The sequence below is a fragment of the Nipponia nippon genome, unplaced genomic scaffold, assembly GCF_047370975.1.
Source record: "Nipponia nippon isolate SJK-2023a ecotype South Korea unplaced genomic scaffold, ASM4737097v1 scaffold_9, whole genome shotgun sequence".
Classification (NCBI taxonomy): domain Eukaryota; kingdom Metazoa; phylum Chordata; class Aves; order Pelecaniformes; family Threskiornithidae; genus Nipponia; species Nipponia nippon.
The window spans coordinates 5,668,275-5,681,725 of NW_028262413.1; the positions used below are offsets into that span (position 1 = coordinate 5,668,275).

Consider the following 13,451-nt stretch of genomic DNA (forward strand, 5'->3'; position numbering starts at 1 on the left):
GGGGTTCGTTATCCCCTAACAGACCTTAAACTTGGAAGGCTTCACAATGCACCAGAAAAATGTGGGGTGGAGCTCTATGGGTTACGTACACATGGGCTTCTGCCACAGGGATTCCTCCAAGCCAACCCACACATGATGTGCTGATGCTGTGCTTCACAATAGCATCTTGATTTTTAACTATTTAATGAGGGCTCACAACTGTTTTTTTTTAGAGAGTCTGCATCTATAATTATTTTCTTCACAAAGTAATTTTGGTTTCACAGGTAAACCAATCTCAGCAATTTCCACTTTTAATATACAATTTGATTTAGGACTAAACATCCCCTGCCTGCTAAATAGGTATTTATTACAATCAAGCCTGCCTGACACCCTTCCTCACCACACAGTTTTTTCCCCCTATATAATCATCATTATTTGGGGGAAAAAAAAGTTACACCACATGCCTGAGGGGGGCCTGAGCACTTTAACGAGGTTTAATTACAACATTAGCAATGTGGGTGAGGCATCCAAGTAAACAAGCCATAAATCAGCCCATAAAACGAGGAAAATAAACCCCTTCCACCCACACTGACTGCAGATTGAGCTGAACAAATCGTGTCCTGGGTGTTGCTATATGCTGATTTGAGACACCCAGGAGGTTTGCAGACATGGGTGCCATCAGGCTGGTTACAGCCACACATGTCCCCCAGTGCTGGGTGTCACCTCCCGTCTCCCCAGGACCTGACCCTCCTGCTCCCTTGTCCCACACAAGACCGAGGCTTTTCCCACGAGCTTGTGGGGTGCCAGTAGGACTGAGAGGCTTTGTCTGCTTGGCTGCGGGCTATTCCATTCCCCAACCCACTGCAAACGGCGTGACCTCTCTGGCTTGGTTTTCCTACAGAAGCGGTGATGGTCTGCAACACACAGATTGGTTTTTCAAGGGGAACTTTGGGAATTTCCATGGCGACGTGGTAGCAGGTGGCATGCTGACCACGGGAGGGAACTGGCATCAGATGCTCGTCCAGAACCACTGTGTTCAATAAACCGTGAATTAAGAAGGATTTACATGATAGTCCGTGAGAGCTGCTTAAGAGTTGTTAGAGTACGCTCAGTAATCCAGTTACAAAAATATGCCAATACGTGTGCTTGATAAAAGACTGTAACTGCTTTAAAATACAGTTATGGGCTATTGCACAAAGGACAAACAGCAACTTAACTATTCACAGGCATTGAATGTGCTTGACTTTATCATGTGTTACAGTGATTTATACAAGACATAAAAAGCAATTGTCAAAAATGTGGAAGAAAAATTCGAAGCCAAAAGCACAGCCATTCGTTCTGAATGGTAACACGTTAATGCAGGGGAAGAGAAACATCAGTGCTGCAAATGGAAAGGGACCGTTCAGCAAACTAAACTCTTCATTGGGAAAAAAATTCCACAGAATAATAATTATCCATTAGCTTTAAAACAACCTCCAAATTAATAGCTGTTTTCCTAGCATCATAATGTTGCACATTTTTCCAAAGAAAACAAATCTATCCCTAAGTGCATTTGTATCTCTTATGCTTTTTATGTTCATGATTGGGTCAAAACACAACTTTGTTGCAGATAGAGAGAAGAAAAGATGCCTTGGAAGAATAAAAGGTTCTAATTCAGTCAAGGTTTCCTAATGGCACTGCATACCCACTGCAATGGAAAGAGAGCCCTGGGATTGAATTAGTGCCTGAAGATTTTGTGCAAAATCCTTCACTGTTAAGGGGCCTTGCCAGTTCACATTTATGTCGTTTATAAGGTGTCACATAGTTGTACATTTTTTTAATCTCATGGCACCAAGTTTACAGCTGAGAGGACTGCAGAGCTGGAGGTATCAGAGGACAGGCAAGGGAAAGCAATTCGTAAGTTAGCACTCATCCTCATTTCACTGGGCTGCTCCGGATGCACCGGAGCTGTTTGTGCAGGAACCTGCAAACAAACTCCCATGGCCAAGGCTTTCTGTGCTGTGGGCACCCCGGGGTGCACGTGGATGGGGTCCGGGCCAGCAGAAGGGGTTCAGCAGGTCCCAGGGAGTGAGGCTGCGGCAGCAGCTCCCCTGCACCCCCAGCCTTGCCGGGGCTGAGCCTGGCTTCCCTGCCACGAGCAATGGCAACACTGCCATGGCTCAGCACCACCAGGAATGTGCCTGGGGTTCAGTGTTACAACTCTGAACAGCTATAAATTTGGCTATAAATGTCTCTTTTCCATTTAAACAGTGTGTCATTAACTTCTAACAGTGGCAAAGTGTTCCCACGATTACATTCAACATGATCGGTGCACAAAGTAATACCAAGCCCCATGTTTCACTAGGAGGAAGGTATAAATACCTTCTGTCTGTGTGCGTGTGGCTTGCAGGTGGCTCTGGAGGGGAAGTCGCAGCAGGAGACGGAGCGATGGATCGATGCGAGCCGACATGCTCCTCTCGGGTGTCTCAGCACCTGGTGTGCGTTGGCTTTGCTCACGAGCTGGAAGTTAACAGGAGACGTCAGTAAAAGATGTGTCCTTTGAGCACCTTACAGACTGATCAGACATTTCCTTCTATTGGCACGCGAGGATTTACGGATCATATTAAATAAGGTGTAATGCACTGGAAGAGATCAGGGCACTGTAGAGTAATGTATCAACGGCACAATAGCTGCCAGGTGCTCACCTCCAGCTCCTCTGCCGCAGCAGACACCCACGGGCAGGATGAAGCTGTTTCAGCGTGGAGATGGAGGAGTCCCAATGTTTTGCATGGGGTCAAGTGTAAAGAGTCTCATCCTTGCTGTAAGTGTGCACAGAGCAGGGGAAGGGTCTGTTGCTGTAAGAGACTCCCTTATGAAACACATCTCTCTGAATAATATATGACATTGCTGCTCAGGACACGATGCCCTGGGCTTGTGTCTAGGAGCCTCACAGCGATGCATATGTTTAGCTCTGGCCCCTTTGGTATCGCTCCAGTGAAGGCAGATCTGGGGCTGGGTACCCCAGGGCCCTAGATGCATGGGGGGAACTATGTGGCACCGCAGGGGACCAGCAACTCGCTGGGGATGGCGGGAACCCTTCAGGGGTGTCCAGGCTCTCCCACACGGCCCCTGTCTATCCCTGTTCTCCTCTGCCCAGTCCCGTGCAGCGACGTGTGTGCACACAGATGGCATGCCTGTATTTCACCACACTAACACTTCCGAGCAGGAACCTGCCCTCTCGGTTCACCCTCCATCATTCACCACTGAGTATTGCAAATTAATTGCAAAAGCGTAAGCAGCAGGAGTGGTTTGGCCCTGGTGGCATTAAGCACCATTGGACTCTGACAGCAGAGGGAGGAGAGGCCCTGGGGTGCAGGGTGCAAGCCAGGCACAGGGCAGCTCTCCCTGCTCCCAGGGATTTACAGTTGGAAGCAGGAGAACAGGGCTGAAAACTGAGCCGGGATGGAGCAAATGGCTGGATGGTACCTGGAAAAGGAACGTTGTATTTCTGAGCGGGTGAGCAGTGCCAAACCTCTCTCACCGCTATGCCGTGATCTGCATGTCTCTCAACACAAGGCACTTACCTCAGCACTGAGGCTGATTTTTATCATAGCCATTGGCCTGATCCTGGCTTGGTCCCAGAAGACATGTGGATACGTTTGGGTAAAGATACTTGGGCCACAAAGGGGCCGCAGCGGTGCCCAGGCTGTGGGCTGCACCAGGACTGTGGATGTACAGGTGCCGTGGAGGCTCTCCAGCAACCAGAAAGGACAACGAGGAAACCCAAAAGCTGGATCATCTTCTGGTATTCTTGTGAACGCCATGCAGCTCGCCCAGGCATTAATGCTACTTTGGAACTGGCTGTTTCTGAAAAGCTACTTGCTTTTATTTTTCTTGGGAAAACAGCAGATATTTTAATTTGAGCTTCACATGGATACATGGGAAACGCCATACACGTATCTGCCAGGCCCTCCAGGCAGAATCCGTCTTAGCGAGGTTGGAATGACAAAACGCAGTGCCACCCAGCCGCGTGTTCAGCATAACAATCCCATCAACACGGTGGGATTCCTCCTCAGAGGCCCATCTCAAGCCCCCGTGAGAAAACAGCAGCCTAAGGTAAAGGAAACTCTTGCATGGGACATTTCCTGAGCTTTATGAGTTCATTAGAAAATTACTCAGCACAATAATAAATGCATCCAGAGCTTTGATATTTTGCACATCAGGTGGTAAAATAGTAGCTGTGAATAGATTGCCTGTACGAAGATTTTTGCCTTGAGCGCTGCAGCAGCAGATGGCCTAATAAATACGCAGTGCTCTAAAACGACGTTTGTAATTTGTGTGACCTAAGGTTTTTTTGTCTCCCACACGGATAAAATGCACAATCATCCAATAATAAACTTTTTAATAGATAAAAACCCTAAACAGTGTAATGCAAGCAGCGTTTGAAGTACACTAGCAGTACCGGTGTAGTAACACTTGTACCAGGAGCCCAGCTGGTTTTCTTTATGAAAAGTATGTCAGTGTGGCTGTACCTGGTCAGTGCAGAGGACCCGCTCCCGGCATAGCCCCAGCGCAGAGGACCCGCTACCGGCATAGCCCCTGTCTTTTCTCCGGCAGCGGCCAGGGGAGGATATCATCTGTGAGGAGTGGGATGAGCTCACGCTGTCAGTCCCCAGAAGCACTCCAGCCACACTGCAAAAATAAAATTGCTTTTTATTTAATGGCTCTTGGTAGCATTTTTCCTCTGTTGTTTTGCAACCACATACCTTTCAAACCTGTCTGCTCTTCAGAACTCTTGGCAAAAGAACACGATAACAAAGGAAAAAGCCTGAGATCTGCTGAAGAGGCCCCAGCTGCAGGGATGGATCACCGAACGCTCTGGCTTCAGCAAATATTCAGCCCCTTTGCAGACATGCCGTACCGTTGTGCCTGGTGGTGGGAGCCAACACCAGCTGTTCAGGTGTTGACATCTCCTTTTCTCTTCCAGTGATGAGGGTACTTCTGTGCAGGGAGGTTTAAGGGCACCAGCACAGGGGCTGCATGAGGAGAGGGATGTATCTGGGCCACATTTTGACAAAACTAGAAAAACAACCTTTATCACAAGCATCATTTTGGTGCCCTTAGAGCAAAAAAAAAGAGGTGGAACAGCTGGGGAGCCGTGTGCAGCTGGGGCACTTGGTGTTTGCATTGGCCTTGAACTCACCTCCAAAAACGTCTCTCAGCAGTGCATTGCGCATCCCCTGCTCTCCAGCATCCCCATCTGGGGGATCACTCTGGGTTCACTCTCATCTGGGTTCACTCTCATCTGCCATGCAGACTGGATGGCACACACTTGGAAAGGGATTAAAAGCATCACAAGGTTGTTGATTCACCACTGATTTACCACAGGAACCTTCATCGTAATTCTTACCACATAGTTTAATGTCCGCAGATTATTTTTCCTCTTGAAAACTGTCAAGCTTGGAAAAAGAACTGCTTTTAGAGTGGCATGAAAAGAGCTAAATCCTGCTCAGGTCTTCGCATCGTGGGCTGCTGCATGTGACCCCTTGGGAGCTCACGGCTGTTTCTGGGGTTTCATCCAGAGCCTTCGCATTTGCACTGGTTATAACGCCTGCAGCAGGATCCCAAACCATCACAGTTAGAACTGCCTGTGCAGCTGCTAACAAGCTGGTTAAACACCGAATAAGAAAAAATGACAAGTACTGTTGTTACACTTACATACTCCCATGGGTATCACGAAGCCAAGCTTTCAGTTTATCAGGGAACTGAATTTAAATAGTTTTTTTCAAGGTGCCAAAAAAGGTGGCAGATAAGGATGCCAAGTTACTATAGTAACCATGAGAAAAGTGGTGATTATCAGCAATACCACATAGAAAAGACAGACTGGATTGTCTTTTCATTTTACATGTAGCCCATTGCTTAAAAAAATAGGCCCTTTTCTAAAATAAAGAAATACCATGGAAAAAATACCTTGAATATGAAACGCATTATGCAAAATTATTTTCAAGGATTTTTCAGCCTGTGCAACCTTGGTGTTTGACCCAAAGTTTAGAGGATGTGCCCCTAAATAGAATGCTTTATGGCTGAAGGGTATGGGAGTAATAAAGCATGACTTCGCATGTTTTCTTACCTAGTAACCATCGCAGCAGAGGAGAAAAATCAATACTGATGTCCTACTGTAAGCTCCTTAGGACAGAGTGTGTTCTCTGTTCGGCATAATGAGGCTCACACCCCCACACAGCACTTGGGTACAAGTGACAGCACCGCAAGCTCAAAGGTTATGAAGTCCCAGCAACTGCTCGGAGGAGCCCATGGTACCAGGTTGCCTGTGACCTGCGGCTCAGTGCTGCTGCAGCCCCCAGAGACCTAAAGGCTGAAACTTGGTTATTTGGTTGGGCTTCGGAGGAAACCTCGGTAGATGGACCTAAGGCAAAAAGAATGAGAGAAACGGGGAGAATCATTGCAGTGACACAGAAGCGCACTGCTCTGGGCTGTGGCTAAAAAGTGTTTGAAAGATTTTTTCTTCCTCAACTATCTGAAAGCTGGTTGACCGTGTTTTTTAGGAACTGAAAACAAGGCAGATATGTCTGTCGCACCTCTCGTGTGTAAGGAACATAGAAAGGCCAAGTGATTGACTTGTGATCTGCTGACTCCAGCAGCTCTACCAAGCTATCTTCAATTCCTCTATTTTCAATGCACATCTAAGAAACATCAATGAAGCTTTACTAAAATTTACTGCATTTCGAAATGTTCTCAAAAATCATAACTGATGCTGGGTCTGTAGAGATAAATCCCTGCAGACAGTTTCATTAACCTGAAACTTAATGCCCAGACACAGGTCTTTTTACCTGTTGGAAAGCACACTCTAGTGAGAATGATGGGATTCTCACGGACTAAAACATTGGACATGACTGCTAGGAGCAAATCTCTGTGTTCTTCATCGCTTGCCATAACTGCTGGCTTTGACAAATTGGCTAAACAAAAAGCATGCTGCGTGCCAGCAGTGCTTTAGTTCTAGGTTCACAGGATGATGATTAAGAAAAACATTGTGAGCAAAACTTACAGTCCTTGTGGCTAAGCCTTTCGTGCCGCTCAACTCGCAGGTGTTGTTCAGAGCATTATGGCAATCAATCCCCACGGATGCTGCAGACATAAAGCTGCTAACTAGAATACAAAGGGCAAGGATCCCAAACTGCTGATTTTGAAAAGCAGGACTTACCTATAAAATACTACTGTGCTAATGACAGGAAAAGCGAGTGTATCCGGACTTGCCTATGAACGTGTCTGCAACACCAGACTCACCCTGAACCCAGGGTCGCTACCCGCCCGCCTCCCTATCCATTAAAGGTGGGGGTGAGAGTGCGGAGTCTCCAAGGACTCCCTTTTGCCCAAGCTCTGGATGTCCATTGGTACACTTTTATATGTGACACATTAGCAATTGCCTGCTGTGAAGCCTGAACAAGCATATCTACCCAGACAGGCACTGGCAGACAACCCGTTGGACCTTTGCAGGCTTCTGACTCGTAAATAGCACACGCCAGTTCGCAGACAGTTTTTTGTTGATCCCCCCCCCCCCCCCCCCAAAGAAAGCGGTTATCTCAGTAGCATCAGTGACCCAGTCTGGATTCACAGCGGTGCCTTAGGACATCCAACCACTCCTGTGAGGAATGGGGCTCTGAAAGGAAAATTAGCAATACATTTTAAATAGCCCTTGCCACAGATACAGGGAGCACGCTCCTGATCACTAAATGATGCTAAAAAGAAAGTGGTTAAATATGCACGAGTATGTACAAGCTAGCATCAGATTTTTGAAGGTCAAAATTATGATTTCATTGAACTTTTAAACTGATTATGGCGTTAGGAAGAATAGGCACAAATCCTTCTGGGAGAAACACGCTACGGCAGAGTAAGTAAATTATCTCAACACAGTATCTGTCTTCCTGTGGATTTCAGTGCTACTCTTACTTGAATCAATTTGTGATGATATGTTTGTACCTGCCACAGAAGCCAAATACACAATCTGATCTTATGCCAAGCCACTATTAACAACTGCATTTCCAATTGATTCTAGGATATTCATTAACTGGGATCCATAATTACAAATAATTTACAGACATATCATTTTAAATCACTTGCCAGTGAGCTTACTAAGCTCACTTTATGACATTCAAATACATTATTCTTAAAAATTCACTGAGTAATCAGCTTGCAAATAATTACAGTGAAATAGCACTGGATATAATCAAGTAGAAACTTAGAACAAGAATCACCAGAAATGTCTGTAGGTCACTTTTGCCATGAGATTTTGACACTCCCTTCAACTGTCTCCAGAAAGCCGGTGGCCTCCAAAGCTGCTCCACTAACTCAACTCCATCACAACACAACTCCTTGGACTTCTTGTTTCATAGGCAACCCCTGCCCCACACCTTTTCTTCAATACCAGGCAGCTGATTTTTTAAATGATTTATTTACCCTTTGAGTAAGTGTCCTGTTGGTTGGGAAGGACACCAGTGGTGAGCGGCATCGCAGAGTGTTGCTCAATCTCCCTTGCTCTGGGGCTGGAAATGCCAGGCACTGCTTGGAGCCAAGTAGCAGCCATGGCAATGCAGAAACATCAGGATCAGGTTACCTGGTTTTTAGAGCAGACAAAGCTTGACGTCTCCATGCGCAGTACTTTATTCATTTCATATAATGATTTCATTTTCAAAGGCTACGTATGGTCTGGTTTATATCTATAGTCTTTCTCCATGATCAACAGGGATATTTTATGTACCACAGGAAAAAAAAAAAATTGCACGGTGATGCAGGCAATTTAAATCTCTAAGATGGAACTTCAGGACCCTCATGAAGACTGCACTGAAACCCAATACAGATGCGTTAAATAAATTACATTCTTTTATTGCAAGATGTAACGGAAAAATTAATACAAACATGTAAGACCTGGACCCTGAACACAGCTTTCCATATGAGTCATAAACACACCTGCTTGCCTTACATGAAACAAGGCTCCATTTTTGAGTGTTGAAGCAATCACTCTTACTGCTCTTCAGTCCTGTGTTAAATTACACCAGTAAAGTAGACAGTAGCTGGTACTCTCCCAGCCTGCCATATTTACTCGTTGTGGTCTAGATTTATAAACTGCCCATGCACCCACCTTAAAGTGCACCGCGCTGTACACACTGTACCAGCCTACAGCTTGACATCATCCCATTACTGTAATATGCAACAGTAGAAGATTTCTTGAAGATGAGGAAAATACTGCATTCCCTGATGACTAAAGGGAGAGAGTGAGCTTATGAAATAGAGGCCTTTGAACAACATACTGTGTACCTTAAGAGCACAAAGAATAAGATAGCTCAAAACCAATTAAAATATACAGTAAGCAAGTAATGAAAAAATTAATTTTATTTGAGTAAAACCATAATTTACAGATGAACAACACAAACCCTCTTGATGCAACTTCATTTGTTTCCATACAGAACCTTTGAATATCGGAAATAAATTAGACTAACAAATAAATGTCTTAGTCACAAGGAACTTTTATGTTATGTGATTTTCCACTGCATTACAACTTAATACAAAACTATAAAAATAAGACACTATTTACAAAATATATTCATTTGCAAAACTATTGGTTAATTCAAGTTTTAAGTTACATGATAAATTATACAGCTCAGTCACACTTTACAAACAGTTAAAAGAGAAACCTACTCTGAATACAAAACGATATCCTCTCATGATCTGACTACGCCAATTCATAGTACTTCCCAGAATGTGGATCAAAGTAACAGTTCAGACATGGATCATACAAAAGAGTCAAAACTTCCTCATCTTCTTCAGCATTGAGGTCATCTTCACCTGTGTTAAGTGGGAAAAGTAAGAATAAATCATTCTTACTCACTTTGACAATAACATGGAAATACCTTTCTGTCAGATGTGACAAAATTTTTCTTTAAAGTGTATAATCTTTTGACTTCTGAATTGTTGCCTTCAAGATAACAGCAATTCACATTTTTATTATGTTTCTGAAGACTTGTATTTAGTTGAGCTGAAATGATGTCAGTCAGAGTTTGCTTAACAACTGGACTTTACAAAGTCCAATGGAGCAGTTCACCAGAAATACCTTTACTGATAGTGGATCAAAGTATTCATAAGTGATATTTTTCTCAAACAATAATATTGTAGTATGAAGAAAGACAGTCAGTGTGTACTTAAGGCCTATAAGAATGAAAAAATTTGAATGTCTGGTATCCAATATGTCACCTAAATGTCCAGTATAGGTAAATCTGTACAAAAGAGCTTTCAATACCAGATTCTTTCAGACAATAAAGATTTTAAAACTAGGTTGTCTAAAGTTATGTAAAGTGCAAGAACGTTTTCAGGTAACAGAAATGAATCCTTAGCCTAAAATACACTGATAAAGCCATATAGACTTTTATTACAGACACTTTATATATTGTAGCTCCTTTTCTAAACCTGTCTATCTTTCATATAAGCTAAATCTAAGTTATATGATCTATAGCTTTTTGATAGGAAATAATTCACAGTTGAACGCAATCTGTATCTCGAATTTCATCATAAATGTTCATCTCGTTCTCAGACTGCTAATACAAACAGAATGCTTTGTATGCCCTAACACTTCATAATAAGTAATTGCCTGTTATGCTAACAGCAGCAGTTTCACAACGCTCAGAATCTATTTACAGCCAGGACCACACAACGATATATAGGTTACATTATCGAGAGACCAGAAAGTAGGTTGGTGCATTTAATGCATACAGAAGCGTGCACTTTATCGTTTGGGAAGAGATTTCATTTCTGTTTCCTCAGTAGCATTAACAAATGCCATCAGAAAGAAACTCTCTCTTACTGCAACCAAAGGTAAAAAGGCAAAGCTAAATCGTTGCCCTCCTTGCTGTGGGTACTTCATCAGGCCTGGTAAGCTAAATGAGGTTAACTGAGGTATTTTGTTTGCATAGCTCTTGGGAAAAATTATGCAGTGCAGAAAGAAGGCGTAGAACTGAACGTCTTTTTCTACACTTCAGATCACAGTAAACAAGCAAATAGTACTCAAGCCTCATTCCCTCACATAGCCTTACATTTCCACCTGAAACCATGGTGTTATTTCCATTGAATTCTTCCTTTTATGATTTTGCTTTTCCCTACCTATGCTTCTCTTCAAAATGATTCTCTTTTATTCTCTAAGCTTAGATCTCCTTCCCTCTCTACCTAGGAACTGGCCTCTCAATACACTCCCTGGTTTGATTCAGGAATAAGAAATTCTTCAGACTCATCAGGGGTGTACCTCTTTCCCTGTGTGCCTTGAATTCATACCAGATCAGAATTAGATTGCATCCAGGACTAGCTGGATTTATGCCTCTATAGCAATAATCCCCTGCATGTATTTTCATGTGAACAAGAAGAGAACTTAGTTTTCTAGATGCATCTTGTTTTTAAAGTTAGGCTTCTTTCTTTTAGCATCTCACAATATCTCCAAATGCATTCTAAGGCATTTCTAGATGTTGCAACAGATTTCCAATGGCAGCATGGAGTATTCAGCTTTGAACAGATTAAAAAACCATATGAAAACCTCAATTCTGTTCTTCTACTTCCTAAAAAGAAGTATTAAATAAATTAAGTGACATTCTTCTACAAGACTCAACTAACGTGTAACAGTTGTGTTAGAAGGCATCTTTCTACTTTCAAGTGGTATATTGTCTGCAACCCGACCGTATGTAGGAATGAAGTGTTCATGGCCAAATTAACTGATAAACAAATCACTTTCCAAGAAAATCTTCATAGCTGTTTATGCTGTCACCATCCACACTTTCGGGGTTGTAGTTGATCAGGATTGCATGAAAAAAATCCTTGGCAGTTTAATTTGAATATCGCGGTGAAAGCAAAATCAAAGCTTTTGTTCTTAAATCACTATAAAATTAAACATCAGCTGTCAGCAGAAGGGATGCTGAAAAGAACACTGCTAATATTTTCTCCGATATGATCCTTGTGCATTGAACTACAGTGCTCAAATCTACACTGTAATTATGTACTGCACGGTTACCATATGACTATCATCGACAGCTATAGTCCAAGAAAGACGACTGTTTACTGCTATGGTTCCTAGAGCACCATCTTAAGACAAGTAACGAGACACAGTAACGTAAGTTCCAGAGAATTTATGACTCTGCCTTTGTCACTTACTCCAGAAACTTTCTTGTATGACTTGTTATGTCAAGATAAATGAAATTGTCTTTAAATCAGAAATATCAATGCCCAATAAGGGAAAAATCTATGGAAATTTATCATATTTATGAGTCTAAATTTTCCTCTTGATTGTCTTGTGAAACCTGTTGAATGGAAGACTACTTCTCATTACATCTCCCTATTTAACTCTGTACTATGGATGCTGCAAACGTTAAGAAATGAACTATAGAGTAAAGTGCTTTCGTAGAAATGAATCACCTTTTTTCCCCAAAGTTATGCCCCAACTTAAAGACTTTTTCCAAATATAAGAATTAAAGAATTTTCATAAATATACTAATGCTATACTATCTATTTTTCTTTAAGGATGCTTTTAGATAAAATTGATATCTTCAATAGATTGACTCACTGCAGATTTTCAGTACTGATAATATGCTTTTGTTATCCTGTGATACTTGGAATACTGGAAAACTGCACACACACAAAAAATAGTCTTGTGACACTTAGGGCACTTCCCAACAGGAGACATAGCTCATTTTCTAATGTGATATTAAAAAAAAAAAAAAAGTGAGTAGGGCAGCAGAATTTTCTGGAACGAATTTGAGAATTCAGTTTGTTGATCAGATCTGGTACTTCCTTGTCAGTAATAAAACAGCTCTTTTGTCAAACAAATAACTAACCTCAAGTGACGTGACTAAGGAAAAAAAAAAGTTTTTTTCTGAAGTGCTAGAGATGTATCACAGGACAAGATCTATTTAGCATCTCTTTCAAAAATGATACTTAAAACCATCTAGTTACTATGGTCCATCAAGATTTTTTTAAACCAAGATATCTAGGAAAACGCACAGATTCTAATGTTTGATCGGTACAATCTAATCTGGTAGGCATGTATTACATGGCACTGCATTTTCACACACCACCACATTATGTCCAAAGATCTGCATTTAACTTAAGCGTATCTTTTATGTGAGCAAAATCATGTCAGTTTTCTCTCAATATAATGCAAGGACATTATTTTCCAAGGACTGTAAACAATCAGAAAGGGAGGTCTGGAGTTGCTGTATATTGTACAGGTACCCCCTTACTTTGCCAGTCAGGCCTCCCCTACCCACAGCTGATACCATTACTCTGTTTCTTCTCTGCTACTTTAATAGGGAAGGGTGTCTAGTAGTTCAGAAAAAATCCAAACAACTGTCCTGTTTGGGGAGAGATGGTCACGGAATGGCTTTGTTGTTCTCTTTTATTTCCTCCAACTTCTTGGGGAAATGAAGCTTGATCACTTCAACACTATG

At 42.5% G+C, this 13,451-nt stretch overlaps 1 protein-coding gene across 2 annotated transcripts in view; it reads right to left on the bottom strand.

Moving 5' to 3' along the window:
- Nucleotides 1–9,283: 9,283 nt before the first annotated feature.
- The window catches only part of CFAP20DC (CFAP20 domain containing), an 88,257-nt gene continuing 84,089 nt past the window's right edge, over nt 9,284–13,451 (bottom strand). For both annotated transcript variants that reach the window (XM_087743253.1, XM_087743252.1), the window contains exon 18: nt 9,284–9,816. In XM_087743253.1, coding sequence (XP_087599379.1) covers nt 9,704–9,816 — 113 coding nt within the window. In that variant the 3' untranslated portion in view covers nt 9,284–9,703. The remainder of the gene's footprint in view (nt 9,817–13,451) is intronic.